The sequence below is a fragment of the Miniopterus schreibersii genome (assembly GCF_964146895.1).
Source record: "Miniopterus schreibersii genome assembly, chromosome: 12".
Taxonomy (NCBI): domain Eukaryota; kingdom Metazoa; phylum Chordata; class Mammalia; order Chiroptera; family Miniopteridae; genus Miniopterus; species Miniopterus schreibersii.
Genome location: NC_138112.1, coordinates 12,112,742 through 12,134,942, shown reverse-complemented (window position 1 = coordinate 12,134,942; position 22,201 = coordinate 12,112,742). Strand labels below are relative to the sequence as shown.

The following is a 22,201-nucleotide window of genomic DNA, read 5'->3' as shown; positions in this document are numbered from 1 at the left end:
CACCATCCCCCTGACGGTGTCCGACCCCACCCTGTCAGACAGGCACCGGCTCACGGCACATACTCGAGTTTGTCATATGCTCCTCCATCACCTGTTGACCCTGGGTCCAGAAAATACTTGCTCCACCCCTGCTATTGCCAGTCTGGAAGGCAGGGGGATTAAGGGTGACAAAATTATAGCAAATCCAAAATCATCCTGTTGCTTTTAGCCTTGCCTGGGATTCTCCCTGTGTCTGTTCCACCCTGGACGAGGCAGGGCCCTAAACCTCCAGCAGCCTGTGGGATCCTGCCCGCAGCTGTTGGCTAATCCCCCGTCACTGCAGTGTCCTCACTGAAGTCTGCCGCCCCTGCCGGAATGGGCACCTTGCCTAGATATTTATTCCAGCTGCAGAACTCTAATCTCCTAAGTGCTTTATCGAGCCCGCCTGAACAACAAAGCCGCAAAGATGCGAATGATAATAGCCTGTCCCGGAAGACACCAGCAGAATCCAGCCGGAATGACTTAACAAAGTCTGAACTACATTCCTTAAACAAAAAACTAGAGACAGGCACAAAAACCTCTCACAGGAGACTCCCTGTCTTTGAATCATATCTTAAAATCAAACTTAAATTTGCTCTATTTTTAACAATTTTGGTGGGCAATGAGTGGCCACATAAGGGAACTGCTTAGGTCGTGGTGAGAGTTCCAGACTCCCCAAGCCCCTGACCAACTGTGCGAGTCACAGCCAGTCACCCTCTGAGCCAAAATATGAAATGAAGAGGTCAGACCAAACGATCTCACAAGTCCCTTCCAACTCCAAAACTCTAGGGCTTCTTATCTGACATCTATTGCATCCAGCTGTTTATCTACATTGAACCTCCTTTTCGAGATGTATTCTTGGTGATTCTCTGATGCTCTCAGTTCCAAGAGTCCCCCTATTTAATTTAAATTTTAAAACTTATTGTACGCCCAGCCGGGCGTGGCTCAGCGGTTGAGCGTCGACCTAGGATCCAGGCGATCGGGGTTCGATTCCTGGTCAGGGCACATGCCCGGGTTGCGGGCTTGATCAATGACTCTCTCATCGTTGATGTTTCTGTCTCTCTCTCCCTCTCCTTTCCTCTCTCTGAAATCAATAAAGATATATTAAAAATAATAATAATAAAAATAAAAATTATTGTACAGCCCAGGGCGGTTCGATTCCCGGTCAGGGCACATGCTCGGGGTGCGGGCTCGATCCCCAGTCGGGCGCGTGCAGGACGCAGCCGATCCATGACTCTCTCATCATTGATGTTTCTATCCCTCTCTTTCTCTCTCCCTTCCTCTCTCTGAAATCAATAAAGATACTTTTTTTTTTTTTTTTAATTATTGTACAGTCACAGTAAGCAAAAGGTACTAAGTAAGACCCTAGAGGGCGGGGAAGGCGTAAGTATAAAAATGAGTCAGACTTTATCAGAGATACAATGGAGTATAGAGGAGAAAGTAAAACTGAATTCAGCCTTAGAGAATGGAGCAGGAGGTCTTCAAACATTCTAGAAAGAACAAAGCCGCACGAGAGGGGAGAAGCAGACTGTGGGTGGGGGCCATGCACATGTGGCAGCAAAGTGGGAGGAGAGGTGAGTAGAAACCTAGGCCTCGGGGTGTCGACAGCCACATCCTGAATTTCACGTAAACGGCTAGGTTACTACTCATAATTACAGAATCTGTGCAGGAGTCCTTAAGAAGGAGGTTCAAAGACCATCAAGTCCAAATATCCACCCTTTCAGATGACCCAGGCCAGAGATTTACTGGAGTAAAGACTCAGAGGAATTCCTGGGGCAGGTGCTCTCCGCTGCTGGAGCGGGCGCCAGTCGTCAGGTGGCTTTTAAACATACACTCCGTGGTGGGGAGGGTGGGTGGAGATGGAAGGGGCATAAGGGGATAAATGGAGATGGGAAAAATAAATACATACATACATACATAATAAATAAATAACAAATAAATAAATAAATAAAATATACTCCTTGCTGGAGCCATGAGTACGTAACTTTTGACAACCAAATGCTTAGGTTTTTCTAAGCGGCTAAGATGAAAGCATTATTTTGGATACTATAAGACATGAACTCCAGTCACAAACACCCCGGTGCCAGTGTGTTAACACGCCTCTGTGTTTAGACCTTGCACCAATTCAAACCTTCTAATCATCGTTAGTCAGAGATCAAAGTTTCTGGAAATTGTAAGCAAGTCATTGAGTTGTCTGTGAGATCTCGAGGGTGGATGGGACTAGAAAATGCTATTTTCTACATACTCCCTGCCCATTGTTTAAAGTACAGTTAATACTGTTTGTGATGAACTTCATCCTCTAGGTAACTAACTCCTGCTTTTAGTTTTTATGAAATTCTGGGTTTTTCCATGTACCTCCTATAATGTCTGTTTTAACAAATATTTCCTATCTGGGCTGTTAAGCTCATGCCCGTCAAAATCCAAGAGGTTTGCGCAGCTCAGCGGTTGAGCGTCGATTCCTGGTCAGGGCACATGCTCGGGTTGCGGGCTCGATCCCCAGTGGGGGCGTGCAGGAGGCAGCCGAGCAATGATGACTCTCTCATCATTGATGTTTCTCTCTCTTTCTCTCCCTTCCTCTCTCTGAAATCAATAAAGATATTTTTTTTAAAAAAAAAAGAGAGAGAAAGGTTTGCTATGGACCATGCCTAGCACCATGTTACAAAAAAGAAAGCATTTAATAAAATGCGTTTGGGTAATAACAGCATTTAATGTATATTCACATTGGAAAAATACTGAGTTTCCATCAATCCTTATCTTTTCCAAATCTAATCTCACTTCACTTCAATTTTTCCACATGCCTAAAATCTGGAGATCAAATAAGAGCATCTCTGTTTTACATAGTGAGAAAAGCAATACATCAAAAAGGTATAAATTCATTAAACGGTGAAGTCTAAACCTGGCAATAGAGTCTATCTCACTTTCACCTCCATTTATGAAACATGTTGTTAGTAATGGTGAGTCGGTGTTAGGATACATCCCATAGTTTCCTAACATTAAGACAACTGAATCACACTGCACTGTGAGCCCATTACCCAAAGCGAAGTCTCTTCCCATCCCAATTTATCCCCCCTTTGCCCACCTCCACCTACCCCCACCCTCTCCCCCACCTCCCCGCTATCACCATATTGTTGTCTGTGTCTACGGGAGATAGAATTTTTTGGCTTAATCCCTTCACCTTTTAATCCAGCCGCCCAACCCCCCTCCCCTCTGACCACTGTCAGTCTGTTCCTTGTATCCATGCCTCTGATTCCACGCTGTTCATCAGTTTATTTTGTTCATTAGATTCACATATACTCCAATAAATTCAATTAAAAAAAGAAAAGACAACTGAATCCGTCTTCTTCCACTCCACCAAGTTGAAAAGTACTGCTATATAGGAACATTTTTCTTTCAATCCAGAGACTGAAATCCTAATAAACAAATTCGGATGTTAAGTTTTGCCTTTGGCTACCATCTCTAGCCAAGATGTCTAGCAGGTTCTTCCAATCACTCCTCTGTCTTGAACACCTACTTTATTTGCAAACCTCCCCTTTTCTGTAGGACAAAGGAACATCCACTTTACATGCCATGGGAGAGGAACACATAAAGCAGAGCTCTCGTCAACATCACAGCATCCGTTGCCAAATAAATAATTATGCTTATTTGGGTAGAAACTGTTCTAAGCTGCTACATCATTTGCAGTTTGGGAACTCATTAACTTGTATACATTTTCTCTAATTCCCAGAATCCTTACTCATTAGCACATATGCTCCACTGGAAAACAGATAGCATCCACCTGTGCTTAGGTTTTCCTCAAGTGAACAGGTTTTCCATAAAATTATGAACACATATGAGCTCAGATTCCTCTCTTAAAACTGCAATCCACCCTAATCGGAGGCCGCGCCCTTACCTGGACGCTGGTTAGCGTCGTGTACTGGTACGCTCTCACAATCAGGTAATTGGCCTCCACGTCTGCCAGTCCCAGCAGGATGTATTTCCACCATTTTCTTTTCAAGATGTATAAAAGGTTGTTACTGCCTGGTTGAAAGAGATCTGGGTTAGTACTTGTTGCTTGAAAGCACTGCCATGGTGTTGACTTAGCGTTTACTGTGTGTTTTGGAAGTGGCCCCTCCTAATTTCCATTTCTCATAATGCAAATTTCTACAACAGTTCGGCAGAGTCAGATTTTTCTAATATGCGACCAAGTATTCAATGAAAGCACTGGAGAGAAAGTAGGTAGAGAAAAGTGGTTGAAGTCTCTTTCCTATTGTAACAGAAATATAATATCTTGATACGCGTTTGGGTGTCACCATTCCTGACAAGCTACTGCTTATCCTAGGAAATGAAATGTTTTCGAATGAATTCATTGGCGATTTAACCTCCATTCATGGGCTTCTTCAAAGGAAACCCTGCATGTGGTCATTCTTTTGCAAAAGATGTGCTTTCAAGAGAAAATTACGTCAGTGATGAATCTGGGGGGAAAATGACTTAGTGGCACTATTGAAAAAAACACCTTTTATTCAGCAAATTCTATTTATTCAAGTTAACTGTGATTCACTTCCTTGGAGAATCTAGCATCACAGGAGAGACACCGTTGGCACAGAGATGAGAAGGCTTATTGTAAGATAACCTACAAGGAAACAAAGGTACTGAGGGTCATGACCAGGTAATTATCATTAAAACCCAATGAACAGGAAAATCTTGAAAGCAGAGTCTTCCTGAACACGATATGGTTGGAAGGCACCTAACAACCGTCCCTTGGGGCGACCGTATTGCCGAATTTATGGGCCACAGTGACTTATCAAAGGCCAATGCTTACAGAGGAGAGCAAGGTCCAGGCTATGACCCAAGGGACAGTTCCATTTCCAGCCCTCAAAGCTCTTGCCAAATTCAGTACATTCCCCTTCAGATAGTTTCCCCTCTCCTACACCTGGTTTCTATTTTCTTACAAAAATAAGTTTTTTATCCTGACACACGGGAATGCCAGTGATACTTTGAGGTTCGTATTAAAAGAAGATCAGCTAACACCACATCGGTGCTTTCCTTATGTGCCTTAGATATGATGACAGTGGAAGTATTGCCCCCTCCCGATAGATTTGGGTTACCCATTGTCCTCACATTCCTAAATTCAACCCCGTTTAGCTTATTCTATTATACCATGCCCTTCTCTTGAGAGAAGAATGGTTGTTATCATGACAAGGAGCCCCCAGTACAGAACCGTGGTGAGAGCACGGCCTCTGGGGGGCTGGCTGCCTACGTTAGAATCCCGGCTCCACCAGTTACTACCTCTATGACTTAGAGCAAGTCATCGAAGTCCTACATGCCTCAGTTTGTTCATCTGTAAAGCGGGGATAATAATAATACTCACTTGATTTGTTGGGAGGCTTCAATGAGTTAATAGCAAACCTAAATGAGTTAGGCAATTAAAATGGCGCCTGGCACAAAAATGTTTGTCGGAACCTAGTTTTCCCCATTTTTGTGTAGCTAGTGAGAAATGATAATTCTGTAACGATTCTAAAACAACATAACCAGCCAGTGATAAAGAAGTTAATTCCCAGAGGAGGTTCCAAGATCGCGGCAGACTGAGTGGAAGCGACACTGACACTCTCCCAGGACCAATCTGGATTTACAACTAAAACATAGAAAAACATTCTGAAAACCAACTGAAGATGAGCTGGAGAGCACCCTCATAACCAAGGAGGAGAAGGGGAGGCCCCACAGAGACTGGTAGTGTGGAGGCCCAAGAGGGCTGGCTGGGCTCCCACAGGCAGCAACTGAAGGTCCTGAGGGACATCTCAGCTGTGGGGGTTCCCACTGAGGACTCTGGGGCATAAACCCCAGGCTGGGCTCCCCAGCCAAGAGCACCAGAACTGAGAAAGGTGCCCACAGAACACCTGGCTGTGATAAGCAGCCGGGTTTCTGTCTGCCAGGGAGAAACAGCTGGAACTGCGGGCACCCTCTTAAAGAGCCAGTGCTCAACGTTTCGTGTGCAGCCACTCATCCTGGGTTCCAGCAGAGGGAGGGCAGAGTGAACTAGAGCTGTGTGGGGAGAGTCATACCCCCAGACTGTGGAGGACATCTTTCTCAGGAGGCGAATTTTTGCCTGAGGGGGGAAACAATTGCCCTACCCTGCTGGAAAGCCACTTGGTCGGCCCAGAGGTTCTACAGCCTGAGGCTTGTTAAGAGACTGGTAACAACCAGCCCCCCCACCCTGTGGAGCTTCTACAGCCTGAGGCTCATTAAGAGAATCAGATTAATCAGCCTGCAGGGAGAGGCAGACCTCAGAGTGCTTTGAGTCTTTGCCTGATCTGCTTTGGGACACAGGCCATAGAAAAGCAGACTTTGGTATGCATCTTGGTCCTGTCCAAACGCACCCAGAACCAGGTGAGGATTGGATTAGTGAATTAGAAGACAGGGTAGAAAAAAATCACTCAATCAGAGACCCCAAAACAAAAAACAATTAAAAAACAGGAGGACAGTCTAAGGGTGCTGTGGGACAGCACAAAATGTAACAATATTTGTATTATAGGAGTGCTAGAGGTGGTCAAAAGTAAGCAGGGGTTAGAGAACCTGTTTGATGAAATAATGGCAGAAAACTTCCCTCACCTGGTCAAGGAAAAAGGCACATAGGTTCTGGAGGCACAAAGAGTCCCAAGCAAGCAGAATCCAAAGAGACCCATGCCCAGGCACATCATAATTAAAATGCCAAGAATCCAAGACAAAGAGAGAATCTTAAAGGAAGCTAGAGAAAAGCAATCTATTATGTACAAAGGAGTCCCCATAAAGCTGTCATCTGACTTCTCATCAGAAACTCTACAGGCCAGAAGGGAACGGCATGAAGTATTCAAGATAATGCAAAAGAAGGACCTGAAACCAAGACTACTCTATCCAGCAAGATTATCAAGATAGATGGTGAAATAAAGAGCTTCCCAGACAAAAAAAAAAAGGCTAAAAGGATTTATCACTACAAAACCAGCATTACAGGAAATGTTAAAGGGACGGCTATAATTAGAAGTAGAAATAAAGAGAAAAGGAAACATAGGTATAAAAAAACAAAATGGCAGTAAATAAGTATCTTTCAATAATAACCTTAAATGTAAATGGATTAAATGCCCCAATAAAAAGATATAGGATGGCTGAATGGATAAGAAAACATGACCCAAATATATGCTGTCTACCAGAGACCCACCTCAGAACAAAAGACTCACACAGGATGAGAGTGAAGGGATGGAAAAATTTTTTTCCATGCAAAATGACAAAAAGGCCGGGGTAGCAATACTCGTATCGGACAAAGTAGACTTTAAAATGAAGACCATAACAAGAGACAAGAAAGGTCACTACATAATACTAAAAAGATCGATCCAACAAGAGTATATAACCCTGATAAACATATATGCACCCAATACAGGAGCACCTAAATTTATAAAAAATATAGAGGACTTTAAGGGAGGGATCGACAGCAATACAGTCATATTAGGGGACTTTAACACCCCACTGACTTCACTGGATAGGTCTCCCAGACAAAAAATCAACAGAGAAACAGTGACCCTAAATGACATACTAGATCAGATGGATTTAATTGACATTTACAGAACATTCTGCCCCAAAGCTACAGAATATACATTTTTCTCAAGTGCACACAGGACATTCTCAAAGATAGACCACATGTTAGGACACAAAACAAGTCTCTACAAGTTCAAGAAGATTGAAATCATATCAAGCATCTTCTCCAATCACAGTGGCATGAAATTAGAAATCAACTACAATAAAAACACTGAAAGACATTTAAACACATGGAGGTTGAAAAGCATGTTTTTAAACAATGAATGGTTACCAAAGAGATCAAGAAAGAAATCAGAAACTTCTTGGAAACAAATGAAAATGAACACAAAACAACTCCAAATCTATGGGACACAATGAAAGCAGTCCTGAGAGGGAAGTTCATAACACAACAAGGCTACCTAAAAAACAAGAAAAACTTCTAATAGACTCTCTAACCCTACAACTTAAAAACTTAGAGAACAAGAAAAGCCCAGAGTAAGTAGAAGGAAAGAAATACTAAAGATCAGAGCAGAAATAAATGACATAGAGACTAAAATAACAATACAAAAGATCAATGAAACCAAGACCTGGTTCTTTGAAAGGATAAACAAGATTAATGAACCTTTAGCCAGACTCATCAAGAAACAAAGAGAGGACCCAAATAAACAAAATCAAAAATGAAAGAGGTGAAATAGCAACTGACCCAACAGAAATACAAAGGATTGTAAGAAAATAGTGTGAACAACTATACACCACCAAGCTGGACAACCTGGATGAAACAGATAAATTCCTAGAAAAATACAACCTTCCAAAACTCAATCAGGAAGAGTCAGAAAATCTAAATAGGCCGATAACTGCTGATGTAATCAAAGGGCTCCCAGCACACAAAAGCCCTGGCCCAGATGGCTTCACAGGGGAGTTTTACCAAACATTCAAAGAAGAATGAACACCTACCCTCCTCAAACTATTTCAAAAAATCCAAGAGGAAAGAACACTTTCAAACTCTTTTTACAAGGCCAGCATTAGCCTAATTCCAAAACCAGATAAAGACACTACAAAGAAAGAGAATTACAGGCCAATATCCCTGATGAACATACATGCTAAAATCCTCAACAAAATATTAGCAAATCGGATCCAGCAATATATTAAAAAGATCATACACCATGACCAAATGGGATTTATTCCAGGGATGCAAGGCTGTTACAATATTCCCAAATCAATAAACGTGATACATCACATAAACAAACTGAAAGACAAAAATCTCATGATCATATCAATAGAAGCAGAAAAAGCATTCAATAAAATCCCAACACCCATTTTTGATAAAAACTCTCAGTGAAGTGGGAATAGAGGGATCATACCTCAACATAATAAAGGCCATATATGAAAAATCTACAGTCAATATCATACTCAGTGGGCAAAAACTAAAACCATTTCCCCTAAGAACAGGAACAAGACAGGGGTGTCCACTTTCACCACTCTTATTCAACATAGTACTGGAAGTCCTAGCCACAGCCATCAGACAAGAAGAAAACATAAAAGGCATCCAAGTTGTAAAGGAGGAAACAAAACTGTCATTATTTGCAGGTGACATGATATTGTACATAGAGAATCCTAAATGCTCCACCAAAAAACTACTAGATTTAATAAATGAATTCAGCAAGGTAGCAGGATACAAAATTAACACCCAGAAATCGATGGCATTTTTATACAGCAATAATGAACTCTCAGAAAGAGAAACTAAAAAAAAAATCCTATATACCATTGCAACTAAAAATATAAGATACCTAGGAATAAACTTAACCAAAGATGTAAAAGACCTTTACTCTGAAAACTACAGGACACTGAAAAAAGAAATAAACAAATGGGAAAATATACCATGTTCATGGATTGGAAGAACTAACATCATTAAAATGTACATACTACCCAAAGCAATCTATAGATTCAATGCAATCCCTATTAAAGTACCAACAGCATATTTCACAGGTCTAGAACAAACACTTCGAAAATTTATATGGAATCAAAAAACACCTCGAATAGCCACAGCAATCTTGAGAAAGAAGAACAAAGTTGTAGGGATCACAATACCTGATATCAAGTTATACTCCAAAGCCACTGTAATCAAAACAGCCTGGTACTGGCACAAGAACAGACATATAGATCAGTGGAACAGAACAGAGAACCCAGATTGACCCATGCCATTATGGTCAATTAATATTTGACAAAGGAGACAAGAACATACAATGGAGCAAAGACAGTCTCTTCAATAAATGGTGTTGGGAAAATTGGACAGATACGTGCGAAAAAATGAAACTAGACCACCAACTGACACCAGACACAAAAGTAAATTCAAAATGGACAAAAGGCTTAAATGTAAGACATGAAACCATAAATATCCTAGAGGAAAACACAGACACCTAAATCTCAAACATCTCTTGTAGGAATGTTTGCTGATACATCTCCTAGGGCAAGAAAAACTAAGGAGAAAATAAACAAATGGGACTGCATCAAAATAAAATCTTCTGCATAGCAAAAGAAACCATCAACAAAATGAAAAGGGAGCCCACTGTCTGGGAGAACATATTTGCCAATGATACATCTGATAAAGGGTTAATATCCAAAATATATAAGAAACTCATACAACTTAACAAAAGGAAGACAGACAATCCAATTAAAAAATGGGCAAAGGACCTAAATAAACACTTCTCCAAAGAGAACACACAAATGGCTAAGAGACATATGAAAAAATGCTCAGCGTCACTAATCATCAGAGAGATGCAAATTAAAACCACAATGAGGTATCACTTCACACCTGCCAGAATGTCCACCATCAACAAGTCAACAAACTACAAGTGCTGTCGAGGGTGTGGAGAAAAGGGCACCCTAGTTCACTGCTGGTGAGAATGCAGACTGGTGCAGCCACTATGGAAAACAGTATGGAGTTTCCTCCAAAGATTAAAAATTGACCTGCCATTTGACCCACTGATCCCACTGCTAGGAATATATCCTAAGGAACCTGAAACACCAATCACAAAAAACTTGTGCAGCCCTATGCTCATAGCAGCACAATTTACAATAGCTAAAATCTAGAAACAGCCCAAGTGTCCATCAGTAGGTGAGTGGATAAATAGCTGTGGCACATTTACACCATGGAATACTACGCAGCTATAAAAAAGAAGGATCTTTTATCCTTTGGCTCAGCATGGAGGGAACTAGAAAGTATTATGCTAAGTGAAATAAGCCAGTCAGAAAAAGACAAGTACCACAGGATTTCACTTATATGTGGAATATAATAAAAAAAATAAACTGATGAACAAAGTGGATCCAGAGACATAGAAGCATGGAACAGACTGAGGGATCTCAGAGGGAAGGTGGGGAGGGGGGCATGTATAAGCATAACCCATGGACACAGACACTGGTCTGGGGAAAGCCTGGGGGGTGGGATGGATGTGGGGTAGAGGGGATCAATGGGGGTAAAAAGGAGACATCTGTAATATTCTCAACAATAAAGATAAAGAAACTGAAAACAACAGCAAAAAGAAAAGAAAAACTGTAGGGGGAAAAAATGTCCATCATTGGTGGTCCAAAAAAAAAAATATTTTTTTAATTTAAAAATTTTTTTTAAGTTAATTCCGTGCCAGTGCTTGTCTTTGGTTCTGTCTTAACATAGACTCGATCTTCATGCAATTGATGCTCCATTTAGTGCTCTCCACTTAGCTGCAAATACAGATTTTGGAGAGTGGGGTTCTTGACTTTAGTGTTTTTAATATTGTCTCTTAATCTTATCACCAACAGTGGGGCGGGGGGATAAAACCTAACTTGTAATAGCAGTTACACTTTTTTTTTCCCCAACAACTTCTGTTCCAGTTTGGTGCTACTTATTTTAATCAACAATGTCAGAGATTATGCATAAATCTCTAATTGCTACTTTCACAGAATTCAGAGGTGTCATGCTTTTCTAATGGCTTTTAAAAAAAACAGCAATGCTTTTTCCTGTTCTTAGTTTTGCCTCATGTCTTAATTTTTAAATGTCTAAAAGCCACATTTTTTCATGAAGACAGTTTGTTGAAAAGGTTAATCCCCACACTCGGCATACCTGACTGAAACGCCAGCATCACCGTATAAATCAGAAACAGCAGGCAGTAGTTGATAAAGCTCTGAAGCATGGGGGTGTTCACTTTGTATTTTTCTGCCAAATACTGGCTGGTGATGGCTGTTCCACATATGCACAAGGACAACATCTGACCCAGGGCGAGCGTTTTCAAAATATTCCTGGAAAACAAAGAGGGAAACCTGAGTAATTTGCAAGTAAGTTACCCCTTTGACACAAACCTCTAAGGTGCACAACACACAGTTAGGTGCTCAATGAAAAGGGAAATGTTCATTATTCCGGGTGGGTCATTATCTCATTTCATTGGTGCTCAACAAAAAGGAAAGGCTCATTATTCCGGGTGGGTCATTATTTCATTTTATTGCTTACATCACCTGCACAAAAATTAAAGTGTTGGATTTTGAGAGACCACATTTTTAATATTTCTTGCATTCCTATTTCCCCTCATTGCCACAAAAGCACATATTCCCCCATTTTATTGACCATCCATTTAGAAATCATTTTGACATTTCACACACTATTTGAAGTGATGTGTGTGTGGAGAATTTTATGTGAGGGTGTGATTTTTAAAAACTCAGCTTTCACTCTAGCTTGAAGGCCTTCCCAGTCATTAAATGTTTAACTTTTTCTGATCCTCTCATTCTCCCAGTCTTGATTTCTTCAATTAAGTAGTGGTTCTCAGTGCTCCCTGCAAGTTAGAATCGCAGCGTTTTTAAAGGTGCCAACCTCAGGCTGCCTCTGACCAATCACATCTTCACGTTTTGGGTGGATCCCAAGGCATCAGTGATGTTCAAAGCTCCCCAGGTGATTTTAACATGCAGCCAAGGCTGTGAAGCCCTGCTCTAGAGGCTGGCACTTTGGGTCCACAGAAAAATAAAACCCAGACCCTGGCCTTTAGCATTTTAAGAGAGAGAGGGAGACAGGCATCTGAACAACCGATAACAGAGCAGCAGCCTTGTAACAGTGGTGCAAGCAGAGTGCCAGGAGAGTGCATGGGGCTGGTGATGGATTCATTCTGAGTGATGGATTAGCCAGCCGGGGGACCCGGGAAAGGTTTCATAGAAGTGGTTTTCAGGCAGGTTTGGAAGTATACAAAGGATTTGTAGAGGAAGAAGTAGGGAAAAGGGGACCCAGGAAGAAGTAACTAGAACCAAAGGCAGAGGCCCAAACAGGCAGGGGAGGGCTTAGGAAGCATGAGGTGGCCCAGTGTGCCTGGGGCAGAAGGGCAGGAGCAGAGTGGTAGGCAAGACGCTTGGAAAAGTACACTGAGGGCAGATCGTAAAAAGGTTTGAATGTCATACTGAGAAAATTAGGCCTTTAAGCCATGGACAGCTGGGCTTCATGAAGGTGTGTGAACAGAGGGATTTATGAAACTCTGGTGGTTAGGAAAAGTAGGATTAATGAGAAGGGAAACTCGGCTGAGAAGCCAGTTTGAAAGCTAAAATAATGGCCCAGGCCAAAGTGAGATCTGAACAAGAGCCATGTCAGCATGGGAGGAAAGTAGAGAGTGATATGAAAGACTCCACAGAGCCTAGTGCCCATCAGCTCTCAGGAGGTGCACAAAGCGATACCTGGGTTTCCAGATGAGATGGCTGGATGGATATGAGGCTGCTGACCAGGACGGGGGAGACAGGATGAGAAGCGGGCGTGGGGGGCAAGGGGAGAGCAGTGGGCTCAATTTTTTTTTTTTAAGATTTCTTACTGATTTTAGAGAGCAAGGAAGAGAGAGAGATAAGTATCGATGTGAAAACAAAACATCGATGCCCCCACCACCACCAGGAAATGAGCCTGCAACCCAGACATGTGCCCTGACCCGGGATCGAACTGGCAACCTTTTGGTGCTCGGGACGCCGCCCGACCAACTGAGCCACATGGGCCAGGGCTGTGAGTTCAATTTGAGAGCAGTAGAAACTGAAGTGGCTGAAACGCTGAGAGGAAGAACAATAACAGGCTTGGGATGGGCAGACTCTAAGATGCCCAGTGAATCTCTGCCTCCTGGCATTGTTGCTCCATGTAATCTCCTCCTGAGTGTCGGTAGGATCTGTGACTTGCTTCTAACCATTAGACTAGAATAAAAGTATTCGGTGTCACTTCCATGAATACACTACATAAGGTTGTAACTTCCATCCTGCTGGGCAACTCTCTCTACTGATTCTCTTCCTTGCTGGCTCTGATGAAACAGCCTGCCGTATAGAGATGCTCCCATGGTAAGAAATCGGGGGTGACCTCTGGCCAACAACCAGCAAGGAACCGAGGCCCTTGGTGCAACAATCCACAAGAAATTAATCCTGCCACACCAAAATGAGCTTGGAAGTAGATCCCTCCCCAGTCGAGGCTTCAGATGAGACCCTGCCCTGGCCAACACCCTGACCGCAGCCTTAAGACCCTGCAGCAGAGGGCAGAGCTAAGCCATGCTCAGATGCTTGATCCATAACAACTGTGAGATAATAAATGTGTGTTGCTTTAAACCACTAAATTTGTGGTAATTTGTTACCCAGCAAATAGATAACAAATACAAGGTTGAAACTCTGGACTTCACAAAGTTAGACCATGTATGTATTTGCTCTCCACTACATATCCAGTGCCTGGTACTTTGTTGTCACTCAGTAAACATTTGTCGAATAAATATAAATGTATAAAGAAATTACCATATATGCCCAAATATATGGTAACCCCTAATATAAAGTCTTCCCCACTTCCCCAGTGCAGTGCCATAGTCAGAGAAAGAAATTACGAGAGTGCCGTGCGACACAGGAGCTAAGAGTGGAAAAACATTTTAAGAAGGAACAAGTCAATATACTGCAGTGTCCAAAACTGCAGAGGGAAGAGGTGACGTTCTAGCTAAGGAGACACAGTCGGACTGGCAAGCTGGAAGTCGCTAGGGGTCTTTGAAGGAAAGCTCTTTGTTAGTGGCAAAGCCTAGAGTCAGATTCCAGTGGGCTGAGCGAGTAGGTGAGCACCAAACATACACAGCTCTTTTTCAAATGATGCAAAAGACACTAGAAACGGGTAAGAGTTTGGAGAGCAGTATCTTGTTAAAGCATCAAGGAAACATGCAGATGTTTGGGAGACGCAGGAGGCAATAAGAGTAAAACCTCGAAAACTGGCAAAACAAATTAAGAGATGATAAAGGCTGGCAGTTCCTGGAAGGTTTAGGGACCAGGATTGAGAACGTTGCAACTTTTAACTGAAACGTTCTCTGTATAAAACATCCTTCCAGAGTTGTTCCACACAAAGTAAAAAATACCAAAATAACAGAAGACACAGGATACCTATTCTGGAAGTTCACAATGTATTCTTCTCTCTGGAATATTTGTTTCAGTAATATGCGACTAACCTCAAGGGGAGAGAAAGAAAGGAGAAGTTTGCTGGGGGAGACAACCCTAAAATACACTTGTAGGGCCCCTACTATGTGCCAGGCTATGAAGATACAAAACTGAAGAGGCTCTCTCTATGCCTCGGACGCTCAGAGACTACTGGAAATAAGTAGGCATGTAAACTCACAATGAGGGCACAGCCAGACAAGTGCAAAATAGGCTAGTTAAAAAAAAAAAAAAAAAAAAATTCAAGCGTTCACTAGCTAGGCACAGTAAGGAAAGGCATTCCAAGCAGAAGAAACAGCATATACAAAGCACAGAACTAAAACAATATGGCACATTCAGGGATTTCAGGTGCAGCACAGGGTGTAGGAGAGAAAAACCAGCAGTTCAGGATGGAACCGTTGACAGGAGCCAGATGGAGAGGGGTGGTGAAATCACAGAAATCTTCCAAACAGGGAGTAAAGAGACTCGCAAGGTGGGAACTGAGCATTTTAGATATGTCATAGCACATACATTGTGGCACGCAGCACCTAAGCCTCACCCTTAATTCCTAACATGAAAACAAAATAAACAGGAAAGGTGACAGAGATGGAGGGGGTCTAAAATAATACCCAGTTTTCTGGACCAGACAACTGGCTAGAGAGCAATGTGGTTCATCGAGATCCCAACAACAGGGGGAAGGCACACTGAGAAGGGAGATAACCCCAGACAGCCCAGAAGACAGGTCCAGCAGGCGGCCTGGAGCTGAGAAAAAGAACTCCGTTGAAGAAATCAATTTGGGAATCATGAGCATGGAAGGTGGTCGTTCAAGCTGGGATAGAAATGAGATCACTATAACATATACCTAAAAACTGTAGAGACCAGGGTCACAAAAGAAACAGTCTGGGAAACAGCAACATTCAAGGGGCTGGGGGAGGAAGAAGACTTGCAGATGGAGACAAAGGGGTTTGGCCAGAGAGGCAGAGAGAGAACAGGGAAGGAAGAACCTTCTGGAAGCAAGAGAAAATGGTGTTTCAAGGAAGACGTGCTCCAGAGTTGGGGCTGCAGCAAACCCCACTGCTGCTCTCCGTCTCCGCAAACCCAGTATCTACACTGCAGCAAGAGTGGGTGTGCTGGCTGTGACCCTAATGGGCCCACTCCCATGTCTCGTACCTTTCAGTAGTTCCCCTTTGCCCTCAGATGAAAGCCAAACTTTTAAATGGCCTATGAGGCAACCTACCATCTGACCCCTGCCTAGCTCTCCAGCCTCATCTTGGACTACTCTCTCACAGCTTTAATTTTTAATTTTTTTATAATATTTTCAAATATGCTTTTATCGATTTCAGAGAGAGGAAGGGAGAGGGAGAGAGAGAAACAACAATGATGAGAGAGAATCATTGATCGGCTGCCCCCCTTGCACGCCGCCTACTGGGAACCAAGCCCGAAACCTGGGCATGTGCCCTGACCAGGAATAAAAGCCATGACCTCCAGGTTCATGGACTGATGCTCAACCGCTGCACCACGCTGGCTGGGCTAATTTTTTATTTTTTTAATTTCTTATAGGATATATTTAAAACATAATAAAGTATAATCAACATGTACTCAAATACCTACTAAGCATCTTAAGAAATAAAATATTGGCAACATCAACATACCCCCTTGTGCTCTCCCCAATCTCTTAGTTTTCCTGAGGTAACTACTTTCCAGAACTTGGCATTTATCATTCCCTGTATTTCCACATATTTTAATATTTAAATATGTATCCCTAAGCTATAAACAGCATTGTTTTCCTTGTTTTTAAATTTTATGTAAACAGCATCATATCATATGTGTACGTTTGCAACTGGCTATTTTGATTAACACTGTTGGAGACAGTCATCCAGATTGACACTTAGTTCTAGCTCATACCTTTCCACGTAATTATATAACACTTTATCCATTCCTTGGTGATATTATCCATTCCTTGGTGGTATTCTGATATTTTTTGCTCTTATAAATAATGTCCCTACAAACACTCTTGCTTATGTCTCCTGATGTACATATCTTAGAATTTTTCTAGTTTTTAGCAAACTGGTGCAAATGGGTTGCTGATATGCTAAGCTACAGCCTCATGAGCACTCAGGATGTGCTGCTGGGGACAACCGAGAACATCCATCCGCCGCAATCAGTTAACTCTGAGTGCCTACAAATATAGTGACTTTCTATTTGTGCCATGAAGTTTAAAGGGATCCTTTGCTTTGAAGATATATCAAAGTGTAGAACTGTTAGTCTCAGGGCATAAGGATCTTCAGATTTACTTGTCTTGCTAGACAGCTCTTCAAGAGTTATATTACTTCATGTAGTTTACTCTGTTCCTCTCAAAAGGAAGGAGCTGAAAACTCCACCCCTCCAGGGGGAGGAACAATATCAGGAACTGGCCAGAGGCAGGCTCTTTATTAGGCCAGGGAGGCCCACTTTTGCCCAGGTGAGCAGAGGGTTAAGACCTTGCCCCACACAGCAGCAGTGCCCCAGGGACGCGCTCCCTGTCACGGCGGCTTCCTCTGTGCTCACGTCTTCCTGAAGAAGGCACTGGTTCTGGGTTCTAGGCTGCCCAGCCTAAACGAAAGGAATTCTCCACTTGGTCCTGCAGATGAGGAGTCTAAAGAGCCCAATCCAGAGGGTAGAAAAGTACATTTTGAGGGGACAAGTGTCATTGTCCCCAGCCTCACACTCCCCTCGGGAAACCTGTGGTGAAGGGTACCTGGCCAAGGACAGGGGTCCAGTTTTCCTGTATTTCATGGTTCAAATGGCATCCCCGGAGCACAGTCTCAACATAATCCTCCAGCAACCCTGAGAACAGTGTCAGTCCACTCCTGTTACAGAGGGGAGCGTGAGACTCAGAATGGCTCCAGAGTCACCCGCAGTCCTACAGTTAGTAAAAGGCAGAGGAGGTCAGAGCCTAAGCCATTAAAAGGCTAGAGGAGGGAGATCAAATTTGCCCCACATCTAGGGAAACAGCTCGTCTCCTGGAAGAAAGCCTCGGAACTGCAGAATTTTGGTGCTAATACCCACTTTTTTATTTTATTTTTTAAATCACATTTTATTTCTTCTTTTTTTAAAAAAAAAATACATCTTTATTGATTTCAGAGAGAGGAAAGGAGAGGGAGAGAGAGAGATTGAAACATCAATGATGAGACAGTCCTTGATCGGCTGCCTCCTGCCCCCGACTGGGGATCAAGCCTGCAACCCGGGCATGTGCCCTGACCGGGAATTGAACCCCGATCTTCTGGATCCTAGGTCGATGCTCAACCGCTGAGCCACGCCGGCCGGGCCCCACTTTTTTAGAAGTGAAGAAACTGTGGCCCAGAAGAGGTGTTTTGCCTGAGATCATACAGGAACAGAGGTGACGCCCAAATTTCCTGACCATTAAACATCTGCTGTCCCCACTACAGCACCTGGTCTTGGGACAGTAAGTGAGGTCATCCCTTAGAGTTGCTCTCTCCTTACCTTCTGTATCTCTTTCTCCTCACTCTCCTTCCCCCAAATACCCCTCTTTACTTCACCATTATGATTTTATCACAGAGCTTAGTAAACCCTTCTCAAAGGATCCTTGCACCCCAGCTCGCTGTCAGGAAAGGGGTCTAGCCTGATTTCTCTCCCACCGTTATTAACACTGCTCCCCAGGACATCAGGGGGCGGGGGCTGGCTGTCCAGAGCACAGGCCGCCGAAAAGCTAACCAAGTGCCCGATAACCTAATCAAATTTAGACCATTTTTCACATCCCATGACAGACCTGGAAGCAATTATAAATTTGAAATAAGTGAGAATAAGAGTGTGGAAGCACCAAGCCCTGTTCACAAACTGACAGAATTCCTCCTTCTAAAACAGCTCAATTAAGCAAGCTGTCCTTTAACTATAAAGTATAACCATTTTCTAAAAAAAAAAAGAGAGAGTCACAGATTGAGTATGGAGATTTAGAATTACCGAATGCATTTCTCTTGGCCCGAAGTCATGATGACCTCATCTATAATGGAAGAGCAGGAGCCAGAGCGAGAGGGAGGGAGGCAGGCAGAAGGGGCTGAGGGGGTGGAGGCTGAACAAAAGGAGAAAGAGAGAAAACCAGACAGGTAGAAAGAAATACCAAAGGCCTCCAAACAACTGTTGTTCCTTATGGCTTCACATTCAAGCATTTCAGCACAGGGTCCTATTCACACGAACTGTGAGCTGAACCCAGGGACACTTTATACCATAACAAAACCAGCCCCTCTCTAAAGGAAGCTGCCAGAAACAATGTGCATCTCACCATGGGATATATCCTGTCACGGTGTTTCAAACAGGACCTCCACCAACCTGAGCTTCAAAGGCAGGATATGGTCCAACTCCAAGGCACGTCTCCCACGGCAGCTTCACGCTGGGGGAGCCAGGCCAGCAGAAGGCATTGCAAACAAGAGCTACGGGTCACTTGGGGCACAAGTAGGAAAACAGGTAGAAGGTAACCTGAGCAAGGTCAATTCTGATTACTTTACTACCTGGATATATAGTATGAATTTAAGGATTGAAAAAAAGAAGATACTTTACGGCATTTTATTTCCCCTCTTCTTTCTTACAGAAAACCTAATGACCCCTGATCACAGACCAGAAATGTGCACAATTTCCAGAAAGATTCAGGAGTGGAGGAAGGGCTATGACACGGGTTTCTGCCTAAGTCAAACGCTAGTTTTACATAAAATGTAGATGAGACAATGATGGGACTGATTCATTTCTTTAGCTCTTCCTCATTTGCACCATCGAGTGAGAGCACTATCCTCCGCCTGGGTGTACATTAAATAATCACTGAGGGCTTTAAAAAAAAACAACCATGACATCAAGACTAGCCCAAATCAATGGAATCAGACTCTCAGGAGGTGGGGTCCAAACACCAGTCTATCTGAAAAAGCCCCCTCGATGGTCTAATGTGCAATACGGATGACAAACCACTGAATTTTTCTCTCCCTTTTATTTGAAGAAAGAAGGAGTTCCAAATGACTGATCAAATACATTGTTCGAAGGCAAATCCCACATTTTTCTTCACGTTATGTCTCAATAAATCTGTGCTGCTAGACTGCACATTGTCAGCCAGAGGCAGGGTTCAGCAGTAGAGCTAAGAGACTTCTGCGGAGCATAGAGTCTTTGGGGAGACTTTAAACTTCGTTACATCTGCCACCTGGAAATACCAGGTACAGAACAGTAAGTTCCAGCACTTCTATAAAAATCCTATTACAAATCTGAAACGAAATGTTCGTTCAGAGCAAACCCTCATATTGAGCACACAGATTGCCTAGTGCCTATTCCTGGAGTATTTTAAATCCTATGGGAAGAAAGCTGGAAGGCTGGAAACAAGTAGTTTCTCCCCACACACTGAGCGGCAGCCTGGCTGACCTCTCCATTCCTTCCAGATCTGTATTTCTATGGTTCCAACCTTGAGCCATTAGTGTATCGCCTAATTCTAATTAGCACAAGTAGCTAGCTCGCAGTTTTGAAGAACACACATTCTGACATAACGGGACATTTTCAAAACTCAAAGTGGCCAAGAAAGCCAAATTTCAAAGAATGGAAAACATAGTAATGTGTAGATATTACTACCTTAAAAGGAAGACAAGTAAGGAAAAGGAAATTTATGTTTTCTTTTCTCCCCACTAAGCCATATCTTGTTCATAGCAGGTGATCAGTAAATGTTTATTAAATTATTGAATAAATGCTGCAATTAACTATCAAGATGCTGTAATGTTAAAATGCAAGGGAGGGGAACCTTATAAGCAGGAGACCCTTAGAAGTGAACTCAGGGCATTTGTAGCAGAATAAATGTGAGCTCAGGAGTTAGACAAAATGGGGTCTAGATTTAAATTTGAAACATGAGAGAAGTAGGTGCCGGGAAGTGAAAACAGTGCAGTACTTTTAGTTGTGTTGTGTGAAAGACGGGTAAAGGATGCACCCCAGATGTAGCCTTTGAGAAGGCAGTCTTCCTTCTGGACACAGGGGAAAGGGCATTAGGCTTTGACTCAGAGTCACTCCCTTTCTTATTAGTGTTATGAAGCTGAATAAGTTAGCCTCTCAAAAACTCTGTCTTGTTTTGCTTTTAATGATTTGTAATGCTACTTGTATGGGTTTAAGGGTCGATGGAGATAACCCATGAAAACTTATCTACAGCCTTAGGCACTCAATGAATTTTCTTTCTTCCTTCCTCTGGTTCACTCAGCGTTTTGGAAACATCATGACCAGATCTGTCCAATAGAACTTCCTGCGATGATGGAAATGTCCTGTATCTGCACCATCCAATACAGTAGCTTCTAGTTATGAGGCAATTAAGAACTTGAAATAGGGCCAATGGGAATAAAAATGTGAATTTTTAATGTTATCAATTTCAGTTTAAAGTAAAATCGCTGTATGTGGCTACAGGCTACTACCACATTGGACAGTGTGGACGTGGACCAGCACTGTGCAGCAGAAGTTACTGCAATGACAGAAACGGCTCAGAAGTGGCTGCTGAGCACTTGAAATGTGGCCAGCAGGGTGACCGAGGAAGTAAAATTTTCACTTTCTTTCACTGTAATTCATTTTAATTTAAAGAGCCACATGGGGCTGGTGGCTGCAGCATTGAAGAGCACAGTTCTAGACCAGCGCTTCTTAAATCTTAATGTGCTATGAGTCACCCGAGGATCTTGTTAAACTCCATATTCTGATTCAGTGTGTTTGGTAAGAAGCCCGAGATTCTGCATTTCAAACACGCTCTCAGGTGACGCCTGTGCTGCTGGTCCACGGACCACACTTTGAGGAGCAGAGCTCTAAAACTGTGCTTCCAATTCTGAGGCCCCTCAGCTCGAAGCATCCATGGAATGAGTGACAGAAATCCATGGGCTGTTCAGGAGCTGTCTTGGACACTTCAAAAAGCTTAGCAGTACTTCTGACCACTGCTGGAAAGAATGCAAAATGAGCCGGGTCAGTGTGGCTCAGTGGTTGAGCATCGACCCATGAACCTGGAGGTCACAGTTCAATTCCCGGTCAAGGCACATGGCCAGGTTTGGGGCTTATCTCCAGTAGGGGGCATGCAGGAGGCAGCTGATCGATGATTCTCTCTTATCATTGATGTTTCTCTCTCTCTCTCTCCCTCCCTTCTTCTTCCCTCTCTCTGAAATCAACAAAAACATATTAAAAAATAAAAAAAAAGAATGCAAAATGATGCAATCCTTATGGGGGAGCGCAATTTCTAAATTTTACTTCAAGGAATCTATTCCAT

At 42.9% G+C, this 22,201-nt stretch overlaps 1 protein-coding gene across 1 annotated transcript in view; it reads right to left on the bottom strand.

The window, feature by feature from the left end:
• The window catches only part of SLC35F2 (solute carrier family 35 member F2), a 52,823-nt gene that overhangs the window by 10,280 nt on the left and 20,342 nt on the right, over positions 1 to 22,201 (bottom strand). Inside the window, exons 2-3 of the mRNA XM_081152915.1 lie at positions 11,636 to 11,811; positions 3,908 to 4,035 (exon numbers count right to left, since the gene is read on the bottom strand). Coding sequence (XP_081009041.1) covers positions 3,908 to 4,035; positions 11,636 to 11,811 — 304 coding nt within the window. The remainder of the gene's footprint in view (positions 1 to 3,907; positions 4,036 to 11,635; positions 11,812 to 22,201) is intronic.